This window comes from Dermochelys coriacea, chromosome 1 (genome assembly GCF_009764565.3).
Source record: "Dermochelys coriacea isolate rDerCor1 chromosome 1, rDerCor1.pri.v4, whole genome shotgun sequence".
Lineage (NCBI taxonomy): Eukaryota > Metazoa > Chordata > Testudines > Dermochelyidae > Dermochelys > Dermochelys coriacea.
Genome location: NC_050068.2, coordinates 45,465,534 through 45,482,215, shown reverse-complemented (window position 1 = coordinate 45,482,215; position 16,682 = coordinate 45,465,534). Strand labels below are relative to the sequence as shown.

General features: G+C 41.4%; 1 protein-coding gene across 5 annotated transcripts in view; it reads left to right on the top strand.

The window, feature by feature from the left end:
* FLT1 (fms related receptor tyrosine kinase 1) overlaps positions 1-16,682 on the top strand; it is a 139,844-nt gene that overhangs the window by 118,754 nt on the left and 4,408 nt on the right. For 3 of the 5 annotated variants that reach the window (XM_038376518.2, XM_043504359.1, XM_038376500.2), the window contains 12 exons: positions 1,221-1,325; positions 3,819-3,932; positions 4,388-4,476; positions 5,042-5,201; positions 5,585-5,682; positions 6,192-6,314; positions 7,132-7,243; positions 10,914-11,013; positions 12,411-12,516; positions 12,612-12,754; positions 13,540-13,624; positions 14,767-14,858. In XM_038376518.2, coding sequence (XP_038232446.1) covers positions 1,221-1,325; positions 3,819-3,932; positions 4,388-4,476; positions 5,042-5,201; positions 5,585-5,682; positions 6,192-6,314; positions 7,132-7,243; positions 10,914-11,013; positions 12,411-12,516; positions 12,612-12,754; positions 13,540-13,624; positions 14,767-14,858 — 1,327 coding nt within the window. The remainder of the gene's footprint in view (positions 1-1,220; positions 1,326-3,818; positions 3,933-4,387; positions 4,477-5,041; positions 5,202-5,584; positions 5,683-6,191; positions 6,315-7,131; positions 7,244-10,913; positions 11,014-12,410; positions 12,517-12,611; positions 12,755-13,539; positions 13,625-14,766; positions 14,859-16,682) is intronic. The other 2 variants (XM_038376510.2, XM_043504358.1) reach the window with 2 other exon arrangements.

Here is a 16,682-nt window from a genome sequence, read left to right as displayed (position 1 = left end):
CTCTAGGGTCTGATAGGAGTTAACGTGAGAGGCATCACCCACTTATTTCTGGTTTCCATGCTCTCAGCAGGGTGGAGTACCCTTAGAGACTAAGAGGATAACTGGGTAGTACGTCTCAGCCCCACTTTACGTCTGCTTTGGGAGAGTGGGGGTGATGGAGGGGCTTCAGATTCCCCACAGGGAGCCCATGAGAGAGCACCTGAAATTGGGACCCTCCTCTGGAAATGGAATGGTCTGTGCATACACATTGCTGGAAGGCATGTGGTACGTGGGGGAGTGGGTGGCTCTCTGACACATGCGGACCCTACAGCATAAGGCCCAACGCTCCCCTGAGGAGCAGGTGTGGTGGGAGGGGTAACTCAGCCATCCTGCAGAATGGGGCGGACTGGCTTGTTTGGAAACCTTGCGGTCACTCCCATGTGACCCAATGTCTGTGCATCTCCTGTCACAAAGCCCCCGCGAACCTCAGCTCACATACATTTTATGGTCCCATTTGCACAGCTAGTACCTTACATAAGAAAAGTGTGGCCTACATAAAGGTTACCAAACAAAGCTGTTGGCACAGTCTGGATAGACTTAGGCTATGGCACTAGCCATATATTCTGTTTGGGCAGAATATAACTTACTCTTCTACAGCCTGATCCTGCAGCCCAGTGAGATCAATGGGAATTGGCTCAGGCCCGTACTATGGAGGTAATAGTGCTGTAATGATGAGCACAAAACTTGGTTTTGTCAACAAACTGCAGAGAGAGGCTCAGAAGCAAACATACATCCACTGATAAGAGTGACAAGCTGGATGTGGTAAAATCTTTCATTGGACCAACTTCTGTTGGTGAGAGAGAAAAGCTTTTGAGCAACACCGAACTCTTCGTCAGGTCTGTGTAAGCTGGAAAGCTTGTCTCTCAGCAACAGAAGTTGGTCCAATAAAAATTATTACCTCACCCACCTTGTCTCTCTAATCTGGGACCAACATGGTTACAACAATACTGCAAATATTTCTAAGAGTGCCATTTGTTTAGAGTCACCTTTTCTGATCACATTCTGACTCACCTATGTGAGAGCCCATTAAAAAGTGTACCATACAGCATTATCTTTTTGTGAAAATATACCAAGGAAGATTTGCAGAGCACGGGTTTTTATTCAATATGTATGAATGGTTCCAATGACCACAAGTTTGTTTGTTTACATGTGTGTATCTCCACAATTTGTTTTCTGTACAGGAAAGTCACTTGGATGTGGGGCGTTTGGAAAAGTGGTAGAGGCAGCTGCTTTTGGAATTAAAAATTCCCCCACGTGCAGAATAGTTGCGGTGAAAATGCTGAAAGGTATTCTGCTGCAGGGCTGCATTGGAACATATACTGCACTGGTTTCCCCTTTCTCCCACTCCTCTGCCTTGTTCTGCGTGTCATTCAAAAGCAAGAGTTTATTCTGAACCCCCACAAAGGCTGTATAGCTCACGTTTCAGTTTGGATCAGAGTTTTCAAGCTAAATGGCGAGCCCTTAAAATGAAAAACAAGGTTCTTAGCGAAAGTGCTGATGAAACATCACATGCTGTGGGGCCAGGGTCTCAGAAGCACTCCGCACCTGGTTGCTGCTGCTTCTGAGAACATTTAAAAATCTGGCCCCCACTAGCACAAGCACCAGGAAAAATAGAAAGGGGAGAGTGGTTTGGGGGCTACCGTGTATCCCAAGAACACAGCCCATAGTTTCATAGAGTTTAAGGCCAGAAGAGACCCTCATATCATCTAATCTGACTTCCTGAATAACACAGGCCATTAAATTTCACCCAGTTACCCCTGTGTCAAGCCCAACAGTATAGTCTCATCGATTTTAAGGTCAGAAGCGACCATCATGATCATCTAGTCTGACCTTCTGCACATCTTAGGCCACAGAACCTACTGAGAGATAGAGAATTTACCACTTCTTTCGGTAGTTTGTTCCAACGGTTAATCACCCTCCCAATTAGAAATTTGTGCCTCATTTCTTCTTTTAATTCAGCTTACAGCCATTGCTTTTTGTTATGTCTTTTTCAGCTCCATTTACTAGCACTTAGTATTTGCTCCCCATGAAGATCATTACCTGCTAATCAAGCTGCCTCTCAATCTTCTTTTTGAAAAGCCAAACAGAGCGAGCTCTTTATGCCTCTCACTGTCAGGCATTTTCTCCAGCCCTTAAATGAGGTTTGGGGCCCTTTTCTGCACCCTCTTCAATTTCTCAGTGTCATTTTAAAAATGTGGACACCAGACCAGTGCACAGTCTCACCAATGCCGCATAGAGGTAAAATCACCTCTCTACTCCCACTCCTCTGTTTCTACCTCTAAGGACTGCGTTAGCCCCTTTTGCCACAGCATAGCACTGGGACACATATCAAGTTGTTTGTCCACTTTGACCTTTAGATCCTTTTCAGAAGCTGTTTTCCAGGATACAGTCCACCAATTCTGTAGGTCTGGCCTGCATTCCCGGTTCCTAGATGCAAAACTTTGCATTTGCCTGTATTAAAACACATTTTATTTGACTGGGCCCCTCTTACCAAGTGATCCAGGTCACTTAGTCTGAGTGCCCTGCCCTTCTCATTATTCCCCACTCTGCCAATCTTCATGTCATCCGCAAATTTGATCAGCCGTGATTTTATCTTTACTTCCAGATCATTGATGAAAACGTTGACTAGCATTGGGCCAAGTACTGATCCCTGCAGAACCTCACTAGAAACACCCCATTTCAATTATTCCCCATTGGCAACCACTTCTTGAGATCTGTAATTTAACCAGTTCTTATCTATTTAGCGTGTCCCATATTGATATTGTACGGTGCTCATTTTGTAATGAAAATGTTGTGCATTACTAAGTCGAATACTGTGGTGGGGGTGGTGCATTGCTGCTGAGCTTCATGGGAGCATCCTGGAGGAAGGAATTGTGGGTCAGGGTAATACAATTCCTTCCTGTTCCTCACTGCTCCAGAGGTGTGGTAACTTTCTGCTGGCCTACACCAGCAATAAACTACTGCCCACTCAGCCCCATGCCAACTCAGCAGTTCTGGTCAGCATGTTGGGAGGGTGCCTGGAGCCAAGACTTCACTCACTCCTCTCCAACCTGTAGTGGTGGGGAGTAAGGAACTGTGCAAAGTCCCTTATCCCTGTGCACCTGATCCCAATGGATGGGTAGCCTATGTCAGTCATCTCAGAATCTAACCCTTCATAACAGAATGCGTTGGCCAGCATGTGAATTTATGTGCTTGAAGATCTAAGAATAGTCAGCTGGATAGTCCATGGCTTTAGGTATAGCACTTAGGATTCTTGCGAAACACTGATTTACAGCTCCATAAAGCCAGTCGGGGATTTGGGAGAAGATATCTGTAGCATACCTATATCTGTCTGTCTATATGGCCCCGTCACTGTAGTTCCTGAGCACCTCATGCTCATGGATGTTATCCTCATCACAGCTGTGATGTAAGGCAACGCTATCCCCATTTGACAGAATGGGGACCTGAGGCACAAGGTGAATTAAATGATTTGCCTGAGATCACACAGGAAGTCTGGTTTTGAGCCAGGTGCTGATCCTCCTACCCCTACATGGCATCAAAGCTGAGCCAACACAGTTAAATATAACACTGGGAGGAAGTTAGCACTAATTCTTTTATGGGTCTCACTGCAATTAAAAGATCGCTAGGAAAGGAAAGGGTAGAAAAGAGAACACAAATACATGGAAGTGTATCCAGGGATGACAATTATTTCATGTATAAAACCTTGACAATTGGCAGGTGGTGGCATAGATCCCAAAATGAAACTGTCTTTATGCATTGGCATTATTTTGTGTTCACAGAAGGAGCCACAGCAAGTGAATACAAAGCGCTGATGACTGAGCTGAAAATCCTGATACACATAGGGCATCATCTTAATATTGTGAACCTGCTAGGAGCTTGCACAAAAAATGGCGGTAAAAGAATTTGTACTGGGCTAAACGTGGATTGAGATATTCTCTGGTTAATAGTCTTTTGACTGTGTCTGTTTTTTAATGTCATCCCCAGGGCCAGCTGTTGGCTTGTTCTGTCAGCGTCCACCCTCAGCTAAAACACGGAGTCAGATTTACCCAAATAACTGCTGGCCCCTTCCCCTTCTTTACATATTCCTTTTGGTCAAAATTTTAATGAGAACCCAAATTTTTCCAGCATCCAGGGTTTTGTGTTGGCCCATCCCTAATTTTCAGCACCATTATTTTGCAAAGGTATCTGGAGTCCTTCAGGCATGGAGTCCTCTCCATTAAAATGTATTGATAATTGCTATGCTGGGAGCTAGGGCTAGTTGGGTGCACGAGAGATTTTCGCTGTTCCTCAGAACTTATTTCTTATATCTTATTTTATGCCACTGAAAATGTTCTTGACTTCTGCTCAGGACCTCTGATGGTGATTGTTGAATACTGCAAATATGGAAACTTGTCAAACTACCTGAAAAGCAAAAGGAATTTTTTCTTCCCCAACAAGGTAAAGAAGCAGATGCTTTGTGTTTCAATGGGTGTCCTCCCCCTCTGCTAGCAAGATCATTCATGCTGAGCGATGGGTAGGTTTAGAGCTTTGGTTTATGGAACAGAAGCATAGGAAAAGCAGCATGACCCCCTGATCCCAGTGCTGTCAGGAACATGCAAGAGATGAGGCTAGGAAAGCTTTCAAAGGTTTAAAACTACTTTTTGTAATGCATGAAGAATAGGAACATCAAGAATAAAAGATTGTGGATCCCTTGTGCCTATACAGCACACTCCCTGAAGTGAAATTGGCTGGTTTCACTCGGTTTAGTGGGTTCTTTCTTTGTCACAACCATGGGGGCCAATAGTACCAACCTTATTTGTGTGGTTGGGCACTTAGTTACATGAGTAGACCAATACCAGCCATTCTTGAGACCGTGCTTGCCTATGTGAGCATCACGCCTATAGAGGGAAGAGGAAGATTTCAGTAACAGATCACAGATGAGACCATTTCATTGGCTGAACTGATTTCATTCATCCAGCTCCTACAACTTTGACACAGTATCTCTTGCTCCCTCTGTTTAAAGGATGCATCGTTGCAAGTAGAACAGATGAAAGAGAAAAAAGATATTGAGCTGATGGAAGGTAAAAAACAAAGACTGGCTAGTGTCACCAGCAGCGAGAGCTTAGCAAGCTCCGGATTTCAGGAAGATAAAAGTCTGAGTGATGTGGAGGAGGAAGAGGAGGGTAGGTATTAATTCCTTCCTGTTCCTACACAGTCTGTGATATTTTTACAACGTGCTCTGCATCTCTGAAAATTTTTGCTCATTTATCAGCCTAAACATCCGTGGGAGATGCTCACGGCATCATGTCCAAAAGCTAGAAGTTTTTAAAAAAAGATTATTTACTGGGTTACTGAATCTGACAGGAAAACGTGTGACTGTTTCTTCTTGACTCTCTTTATCTTTGGGAAAAACACTGGAGTAACAGAGTATAAAGCAAATACTGTTTTTATTGTTGGTGACAGTGGTTGGATGTCCAAGCACTAAGACTAAGAGTGAACTTACTAGGTAACAGCAGCAGTTAGGAAAAACACCTTATTAACTTAGTATGTGTTAAATTGCTTCCAGATTCTGACGGCTTTTACAAATGCCCCCTCACTATGGAAGATCTGATTTCTTACAGTTTTCAGGTGGCTAGAGGCATGGAGTTCTTGTCATCCAGAAAGGTCAGTGTTATGCTTTTGGATATTCCTCTCCAGCAGAATCAGACTCAGGAGAGGTGAAATGATGTCTATATTTCAGTGACACCTTTCCTTGGCAGAACTCCCAAAGGAAGGGTGGCTTCCCTCTTGATGTTCTAAATATAAGCATGTATTTATTCAAGTCTTCATACTATAAACACAGGATTAAAGTGGAATTCTGTGGTTGAAGCTGATTCATTCAGAGAAATTTTTTTTCAAGATATATTAACCACGGAGCACAAAACTGTTTAATGCCTACCTTCGTAATATGTAATAGATTAAAGGCTCATGACTTTTTGTCTAGAAAAATGTTTGTTTGTGAAGAACTGCTCATTGTTTACAGTAACTTCATATAAACTTTTGTCAACTTCCTTAAGAAAATATTAATTTGATCTTTCGAATAATAATTTTTTAAAAAGGAAATGGAAAGATTCAGGAAATTTGTGGGTAGGATTAAGGAAATGCAGTTTGATTGTTCAACTGTTTTATTATAGTGTATTCATCGTGATCTGGCAGCCAGAAATGTCCTTTTATCTGAGAACAATGTAGTGAAGATCTGTGATTTTGGCCTTGCAAGAGATATTTATAAGAATCCCGATTATGTGAGAAAAGGAGATGTAAGTCAACATTCGGTTTGTTTGTCCAGTTGTTCATAACGTATCATTTTAAACTTTCATTAAAATGGTCCATAAATGTTTATATTCCCTGCACTTAAAAGGGTCTGAAAGCTATCATAGATTTTATGTGAAGATGAGCAATCCAGATGTGTTGTATATACAGTGACCATTTGCATCCTTAAAAACAATGCTCGGAAATGCTGACAGTTTCACAGCTCTGGTCTTTTAATAGTTTACATGTTGGCATTTGTTTCTTGGCTAGCCTGGCCAAGAAAGCCAGTCAAAGTGAGCTGCTTCCTTGAAAGCAATCATTTATGCCAAAAGGGGTCCATGTCCCTGAGTGTACATGCCCAGGGCCAAATTCCGCTCTTAATGACATTGGGGTAGATTTAGCACAACTGCACTGAAGTTGATGGAGTTGCGCCAGGAGTAAGTTTGGCCTCCCACCTGTAAAATCAGGCTGAGCTAGCATGAGTCTGTCTACCTGGATTGGGAGGCTTGCACCAAGAATTACTGTTTGAATAACTGAAAATGTCTCCCTATTAAAATGTAATAGGCTTTTCAGTTTACATTTTTTTACACCACATAGAGTAGATGGAAAATTCATTTTATTTTAAATAGAAAAAAAATTACCCAGCAAAATAGAGAATAAAATGTTCTGGCTGATTGAGTGCTCATTGTATTCTTGGTGTCTGTAAAACAATACAATAAAATCGTGCTCTGATGATAACTATTCACATGGATACATATTTTTATATCATCTCTGGCTGAATTTTGTATTCACTGAAAATTATCTGGCTTGTCCATTTTGTTACAGGCACGACTTCCCCTCAAGTGGATGGCTCCAGAATCCATATTTGATAAGATCTACAATACGAAAAGTGATGTGTGGTCTTACGGGGTATTGCTGTGGGAAATATTTTCCTTGGGTAGGTTTAAATGTATATTATGGAAATCAGAGAATTAACAGTCAGGGTCTAATCCATAGCCCATTTAAATCAGTGGAAAAATGCCCACTGACTTCAGCTGACTTTGGCTCAGTCCTTTGATCCTAGGTACATGAGCTATGTTGTGTGTGTAGCTGTTTGTTCGATTTCATGGAGAATCACATGAGACCAATGAATAGCCATAGGTGGCCAAGATAGCTGCACAAGGAGTATTTTAGCTATCTAAAACCCAAAGGGGATATATACAGGAAATGGAAGGAGGAACATGTCACTAAGGAAGCATACATGGAAATAGCACAAGTGTGTAGGAATAAAATCAGGAAAGCCCAGGCAAGGAATGAATTGCAACTGGAAAGGAGTGGTAGAGACAACATGAAGGGGCTCTACAAATGTCAGACCACAAAGAAGGATCAGGGATGGTATGGGTCTGCTCCTCAATAGAGAAGGTGAACTGGTAAAGGAAGGTGATAAGAAGCTGGAGCTGCTCAATACCTACTTTGCTTCAGTCTTCACACAAAAAATAACACGTGACTAGATGACGAGTGAAGTTATCATAGACAATGAAGGGGAAGGGATGCAGATCAGGATAAGTAAAGAACATGGCAGAGATCTTCTGACCAATCTGAGTGAATACAAGTCAGCAGGGCCTGATGCAATTCACCCAGGGTGGTGAAGGAATTAACTGAAGAAATCTCAGAGCCACTGGCAATAATATTTGCAAACTCATGGAAGATTGGAGAAGGGCTAACATAGTGCCCATCTTTAAAAAGGGGGAATTGGAGGAGCCAGGGAAGTATAGACCAGTCAGCCTGACTTTGATACCTGGGAAGCTACGAGAGCAATATATAAAACATTCAATTTGCAAATACCTGGGTGATCACTAGCAGCCAGACTGGATTTACCAAGAAGAAATCATGCCAAATCAGCTTGATTTCCTTCTTTGACAAGGTAACTAGTTTGGTGGATAGGGGGAATGTGGTGGACATGACATACCTGGACTTCAGCAAGGCTTTTGACATAGTCCCACATTACATTCGCATAAGCAGGGTGGAGAAATGTGGTCTCAGTAGAACTACCATTAGGTGAATTCATAATTGGTTAAAGAACCGCAAAACAGAGTAACTATTAATGGACATGTCAGATTGGAAGGAGGTCTCAAGTGGGGTTCCACAGGGTTCTCTTCTGGGTCCTGTGTTATTTAACATCTGTATTAATGACCTGAATGTAGGAATAGAGAGTATACAGTCAAATTTGCAGATGACACAAAGCTAGGGGGGTTGCAAACACTTTGAGGATACAGCTAAAATTCAGAGGGATCTTGGTAAATTGGAGAACTAAGCTATAGACAACAAAATGAAATTCAACAAAAACAAAGGTAAGGTGCTACTCTTAGGGAAGAAAAACCAAATGCTCAAATACAGAATGGGGGATAACTGGAGGGCAGCAGCACTGCTGAGAAGGATCTGGGAGTTGTGATGGATCACAATCTCAAGATGAGTCTCCAATGCGATGCTGTTGCAAAAAAAGCCAATGCAATTTTGGGTTTCATTAACAGAGGCATAACATGCAAGTCATGACAGCTGACAGTGCCCCTCTACCCAGCACTGGTTAGGCCTCAGCTAGAGTACTGTTACAAATTACAACTAGATAACCGAAGTATTTGGACAGTTTCTCCTTTATTTACCCTCCAAAACCATGGCTCAGAATTCCCCTATAGGTATGTCTGCGGCATGAGTGGCAACGAGTCTTAGAACCTGGGTCTACAGACTTGGGCTCACGGGATTCCAGCTACCAGCTGAAAAATAGCTGTGTAGATGTTGTGGCTTGGTCTGAAGCTCAGTCTCTGAAGCCCACTCCCAATCCCTAGACTTCAGATCCTGAGTTCCAGACCAAACCGCAATGTCTCCCCAGCTATTTGTCGTGCCGTAACCCAAGCCCTGCAAAGCCAAGTCCGGTGAGCTGGGCTCCGAGACTCACTGTCGCTCACTGCGAAGACATGCCCTATAAGATCTATTGATAGTTGATCCACTGAGGTGAACACAGCCTGACTAGTTTCAGGTGCTTTGTTTGAAAGTGAAACACAGACTCCCAGACAGAGGGCTAGACAGGAAAGTAAAATCAATGTTTGAACATTTCATTTTAATATGTAAATACCCCGGGTCTGTGCGTATAAGGCAAGTGGGATTTGACTTTCAGTGTAGCTTTTAGGGCCCAGTCTTGTAGCCTTTTCTCCAACAGAATGGTTACGCTGAAGTCTGAGACTATGCATGCAAATGAACTCTGCAGCGCTGAGCCTTTGCTATGCACATAATATTCCTGTAGGACAAAACCCTGATCCTACTGAAGTCATCGGGAGTGTGTAATTGACTTCACTGAGTCTAGGATTTGGCTTTATATGATTTCGAATCCCCTAATTGGTTTCAACTTTTCCTTTCAGAGCAAATAAAAACTTAGTCAAAACCAAAAATGCCCCAATAAACAGAACCTCTTTAATTTTGCTGTGTTGAAATGTGCTTAAAATGACACCTTCTATTTCCACTCTTTGAAAAATCTACCAGCCACAATTATCCTTCAGCAACACAATGCCAGCACTTCACCGTTCACAGCTGCTTCCTACTTACACTCATCACTGGCAGGCGCTGACGAATAAACATTGAAACAGATGCTGTGGAACAAACTAGAGCACAGAATTTGAAATAAAAACCCTGTGCAAGGCAATGTTTTTTTAAGTGAAAACTGCAGGCTATAGAATCAATACTGAAAGGGAAACAATGACATTCAGAAGAGAAGAATCTTAATTGGGTCCAACACAGGGACTGACACAAGGGTAGAGGAAACAGTCCCAAGCTGTCCCTCATCCAATCATTGGCTAGTTTGAATACATGTTGGCAGTGCTGCTGACTCTGGTGGTTTTATGGCAATGTTTGGTGTTTCTTTCAAAGCCCCAGCTCCTGGTCTCAAGTAATTATTTGAGAACCTCGGCTTTCATTTTTTTAAACTAAGTTTCAAAGTCTTTTTGGTTGTGGAGAAAAGCTTGAATGACTCGAGTGCACCCTAAATGCTCTCAGAAGGCAAAGAACACAAATGTTGCTATATTTTTAGGAAAAAAGTCACGATTGATAAACCAATGTCATAATTTTTTAGGCATGACTCATGCTGTGTGAACATTTGGACTTGGTGAGACTGTGTCTATTAGAATTTAGAGCAGTATTTATATGTATTGAGGAATCTAACCGTTCTTAGGTATGAAGAAAAGATAAATCACATTTCCTTTTATTGAGTATCTATTTTAAAACTGAATTGCTCTTGTTTCCTTTAAATCCAGGCAATTGCTGCTAAAACTCATGGACCTGATCCTACAAGATGCTTACACCCAGAGCCTCAAAGATATTTAGCTTCGTCACTGACATTGGGGTCAACAGCTTGGAGCATGGATTTCAATGGAAGTGAAGAGTCTAAAATACCTTTGAGGATCTGGGCCTAAATGCCTATAACTTGGGTTGGCATCCATGGAAGCTGAAGGCGCTTGGTGTCTGACAGGATCAGGGCCCTTGACTATGCGTTCAGTGGTATAACTCTAGAACTATACATGTATAGACAATTACTCGACTTACCTCGGTCCAAGTACTGATTTGTACACTGTTACCTTTAGGTGCTTCTCCTTACCCAGGGGTGCAAATAGATGAGGACTTCTGCAGCAGATTAAAAGAAGGCACAAGGATGCGGGCCCCAGAATATGCAACATCAGAAATGTGAGTTTACTTTTCCTATATGCAGAGCCATGCAAATCCATGGATATCCACTTTATATCAATCCAAGTTTGATAATTATTAACATATCTGCTTGAGAAGCACCATACAAGTGCCAAGTATTATCATTTTATTAACTTGGGCAGTAACAGTTCAAGCATCCCCCCAACTATTCAGCTGCTGTGGACTCAACCCTTTTCTGGAGACTACCTCTAACAGTAAGGGAAATTAAAAGGGTCTCCAGGCCTTTTTAATCCTTGGCCTCTCTGCAGTTTTCAACCGTTCTGCCAACTGTGCAGACAATTCATTAGGAATTGGACTAAAAGTGATGACTCATTTTATATAGGCCACCAAATTGGTCATCAAATGATAACAACTGTCAGTCTCTGCCTCCCTGGCTAGATGACCTAGAGGTGAAAGGCTCCATACACTGTTACTAATCACCTGAGCCTTTCAGAGCCCTGATTTCATCTCAGATAAAGACGAGAAGTGCTTTCAACAGATACAATTGACATTTAGACAATAAAGTCCTATCAGAGCATTTGGCCTACGTAATCTTTGAACAAATGCTCTGCACTTGTATTATTCATTCATCGGATACAAGTCACACCATACTCGGCCTTTTTAAAAACAAAAAACTTTGATCATGTCAGTTCTGAATGAATCACAGAAATCAGAATCCACTTTCATTCTGCACGTCTGTCATTTGTGCCTCCCTCTGCAAAAGGAAATAGACTGAAGGTTTTTATGGTGCCTTGTCCACAACCCACGTCCTGAGATCAACAACAGGACTCTAAATAGCAACACTTACAAAAAATGGCAGAAGGTGGAGTAAAAGGATACACACTAGACTTAATCCTCTCTGGAAGTGTAACCTACTGGCTAATTTTATTACCCTACTGACACTTAAGAACTTTTTTGTTGTTTCAAATATTTTATTGCAGGAAGGAAAACTAGATTTGACCAATACAAGGAAGTGAGACATTCATATGAGTCATCTTACGGTGCCTTCCATTACCAGATAATAAATGCTCTATACCATGGGTTTAAAGCTGTGCTAGGAATAAAAAAATACCTTTTAGAAGCTGTTGGTTAAGTTATCCTCTGATTGCAACCTTCTTGGGTTGCTTTTCAAGACGCGTCAGTGCCCCCAAAGAGGAGTCTTTTTTTGAAGATTGGCTCTTTTCTTTTCAATAACAGTCCCTGGTAATGCCGGACATCTTCCTTGTTAAAATGCAGAAATCCTTCTGGTTTTTCCAGATTAAAGCATTATGAAGAACAATAATTAAATCCAGTGACATGACACTACCATAAAAAACCTGTAGCTGTTTGATATGCACCAGTGAGGAACATATCGTGTGTTTCCACAAAATGTGCTCATTTTGTTTTTATTTTTCCAGCTATCAAATCATGTTAGACTGTTGGCATGGGAACCCCAATGAAAGACCGAGATTTTCTGAACTGGTGGAAAGGTTAGGGGACCTGCTTCAAGCAAATGTGCAACAGGTACAGAACTAAATGGCATCAACATATTACTGTATATACACTAGCTATACCCTGGACTGTCTTTATTGTAATTAAATATGTTTTTGGGTCTTTAGGATGGCAAAGACTATATCCCTTTGAATACTATATTTACAGCAGATAGCAGATTTGCATACTCAAGTCCCACCTCAATCAACTCTCATTTGAGTGAAGATATTTCAGTTCCAAAATCAAACTGTGAAACCACTGAAAATGTTGGGTAAGAGAAAAAAATACCAAGAGGTTTTTCTTTATATTAACTATGTAGAGGAAACTTCTCCTCAGGCATGATTTGGATTAGGATGAGAAAACCGTTAAAAACCACCCTGAACTTTCTGTCCTCTCCATCGTCTGACTCAAAACTTTACTTTTTTTAAAAAAGATCACCCTTAATTTATCTCTTCCTCCGTGGATTCCAAAATGGCATCTGGTCCTTCCCTGCCTCTCCATGAATCTCGCACTACCTCTGTATAACCCTCCAGTAGGTGCCCCCACTACATTCCTTCCCATCACCACCTGCACTGATTTGAAATTCTACCTGCTCTGGTGTGTGCAGTGCATTCTGGGGGAGATAACCCACACATTATCAGTTGTGGATGAGACCCAGCAGAGGCTACTCAAACTTCTGAGCTCTGTACTACATCTTCAAAGCTAAGGGAGTGATATATGGGCAAGGTCATGCAAAGAAGTATCTACTGGTAGATTGTGGGGAAGGGAGAGATGATAAAAGACCTGGTGAAGTGGGAAAAGGGGAAACCTTCCCACATGGCCACTGAATCACAAACACGGCTGCTACTCTGAAACAAGTTAAAGTGGGTTTATATACAATGGGTTTCGTATGTAAACCATTTAGCCATCAAACAAATAATACATTTTAAAATATTAAAATGAAAGAACAGTCCCTATTTATGCTTTTTATGCACAACTCATTTTATTGCATAGCTGTTGAGGTTTCCTAGAAAAAACTTCTTGATGATATCTGTCTTCTGCTTGTTTGTTGAATAGATACATGAACACCTTCAAAATGAAGCCATCCCAGAGGGTAAATACCTTTGAAGAGCTTTCATCCAAGGAAATCTTTGTATTTGATGTAAGTGATACTCGGCCCAAGTACAATGGACAATTTGTTCTTTATTCATATATTTACATTTAATTTTTTTAAAGGGGCATTTAGTTTGTCTGTGCAGTGCAGCATTATCTGCTCTTAGAAGTTAGGTTGTTTATAAACAATATTGTAATAGGTGAAGAGCTGAAGAAAGCAAAATGAAGAGCATCAAGAGTTGGGCAGTATAGACCATAGAGTTCCATAACATGGTCTGCCACCGCCTTCTCCTTTGATATGAAGGTGTAGTCAACAGAGATTAGAGAATCTGACATCCTGTGTTCCATCTTCATCTGAGCAGCCTGAGCATGCAGAGTGGGATTTCTAGTTTTGTGGTTGCACTTCTGTATCAAGAAAAGGAGGACTTGTGGCACCTTAGAGACTAACAAATTTATTTGAGCATAAGCTTTTGTGAGCTACAACTCACTTCATCGGATGCTGTAGCTCACGAAAGCTTATGCTCAAATAAATTTGTTAGTCTCTAAGGTGCCACAAGTCCTCCTTTTCTTTTTGCGAATACAGACTAACACAGCTGCTACTCTGAAACTTCTGTATCAGTAAAGAAGAGAGCAACTGAATTCTACTCCATTTTAGGCAAGCTTGCTAGGAACCTAGTGAGCTGGCAATGAGACGAGGCAAAGTTTGCCTCCCCCTCCTTAAATTATTAGGCCTTGTGGAGTTGTAGAGAGGGAGATGAGAGATGGGAGCAGGGTGAATGAATGGTACTTATATGAATCAAACCAAACCTTTGAAACGTTTAGGGGATGGACTGAGGTTCAGCTCCACACTCAGGTTTGCCATATCGGTTCCCCCATTCCCTGCTGCTGCTGTCCCATGGGCTGATCGCAGGGGTGGCTAACCCAACATACCATGTTGGATTGCTATTATAGAAACAGAGCCGGACACTTCATAGGTGTTTTTGTTTAAAATGTTGCAGTTGTTAGTTTCACGTGTTCGTTATAGCCAGACAAGGCTATATTTTCAAAAGTAAAATAGGCACTCAGAAGCCCAGGTCTCATGGAAAATCAACACCTAAGTTGCTTTGGAAAATTGGACCCAAAAAGAATGTGATTCTTTTAAAAAATAACTTGTTTTCATTAAATGCCTAATAGGGTTTTAATCTTTTTCAGGATTATCAGGCAGACAGTGGGATGGTGCTGGCTTCAGAAGAACTGAAACGCTTTACTTGGACAGAGAGCAAACAAAAGCAAACGCTTTTGGGGTCTGTGTTTTATGCCTCTTTCTTGTCCTTTACACACACACACACACACACACACACACACACACACACACACAAAATCAAAGTGGGTCTTGCATGTTTTTGTGCTGAATCACACTTGGCAGAACAGTCTGACACTGTGTAAATCATTTTGCTGGTGATCATGCTGTGTGACTGGTTTATTTATTCAGTACCAGGGACCGGATCATCCAAGAACCTGACAGTAAATGAAAATCAAACAAATTACAAAATTCATCTAGATGCATTTGCACTGCCATCATGTACTAGTTCTACACCTAATGGACCAGGTGACCCAGGTCACTAATCCCAGACTGTGGTGGATGGCTGCAGGAAACAAATTTCAAAGATGAGGGCCTTTTGCTGACAATGACTTGCTGTTGGTCCTAGAAATTCTCAGCAGGCACCAAATGCACCCAGCAGCTATTCATCTAACAATGCTTGTTTTTGCCCTTCTCTTACATGAATCAACTAAGCATAACCCATTTAAGAGCCATAGGCTCAGGATGCTCAAGTGGCAACTTTACAATAGATGGATGTGAGGGCCTCATTTCTCTTCCTGCTTTTAAGCACTTTAATATATTGGCCACCTTCCGCTGCCTAATTCCTGACAGCTGCGTCAGAGTTCGGGAACAAGAGCTGTCTATTAAATGTACTGTACTAACATGACCTAGCTCTAGATGAGGAATGTTTATTTTCTCAGTTACGGTAGGTGGTTTCTCAGTTCCAGGGTGGTTATAAGACTGAAAGTCTCAGACTGGTTTCAATTCCCAGGTTAAGGCCAACTCACAGTATGGAGGCTGCCCTGACCCAAGTGATCATTCATCTTGTTCTGTCAATAAGTTACAGCCATCATACCATCTTGATTGTGCTGGATTGGTCACACTGAAGGCTGTGGCATATGGTATGGGGGATCTGAGCAACCACAGATGATAAAGTTCTTGGTCAAGATCTAAAATGATTTGCTTATAGGAAAATTTCAGTGATTAGCTATATTACTTTAGCTGAGTGTGTGTGTGTATGTGTGCGTGCAGGTGTAAATACACACAGAATACTGATGATGTAGTGGAAAGGTTCTATTGGCAAAATTTGAAATGGAAGAATCACTTATGAGTGCTAAAGCGAAGGGCTCTGCATGTCCTTCTAATAAAGTGGCCATAAAATCTTAATAACTGAACCAATCCCTCATATGTTTTCTGCCCATGGACATGTATTACAGATTTTTAAAGAAAAATTTAAGGCACTCATTTTGAGATGATTTCTTGTATCCTTTCAATTGAAAAGCCATGTATAACAATACATATGGACTGTGCAGGGCTCAGTAGAACAAAATGGCTGTAAAAATGACCTAAAATAGCTTTTCTTTAAACAAACATGCCATTTTTAAAGTCTGATATCTTGTAACATTCCAGGGCTAGCAGCAAGTGCTATTTGTCTCTGTGAAGCCTAGAAATCTCCCTTCTTTAATGGCATAAAGCTCTTGTTTCTAAGACTATGATTGGTGCAAGGCTACGTATTGTTCTTCAGGACAGTGTCATTTTGCAAAAAAGTTACAGTTGCAGAAGAGAAGGGAATGTCTTGGTGGCAAATTGACTTTTTAGAAATGGTGGCTGTTCAGAGAATGTGAGAATAAGTCCTAAAGGGAGCTAGATTAGTTAGCAGAGAAAAGGTGAGGTTGTCAAAACCGTATGATAAAAGCAATTTGTAACAGTGTTATGCTGGAAGATGTTAGTAGCTGCTATCAAGCGGGTCTTCAATTTATAAACAATCACAGACCTGATTAAAGCTAATGGATGTGCTAAACCCCCT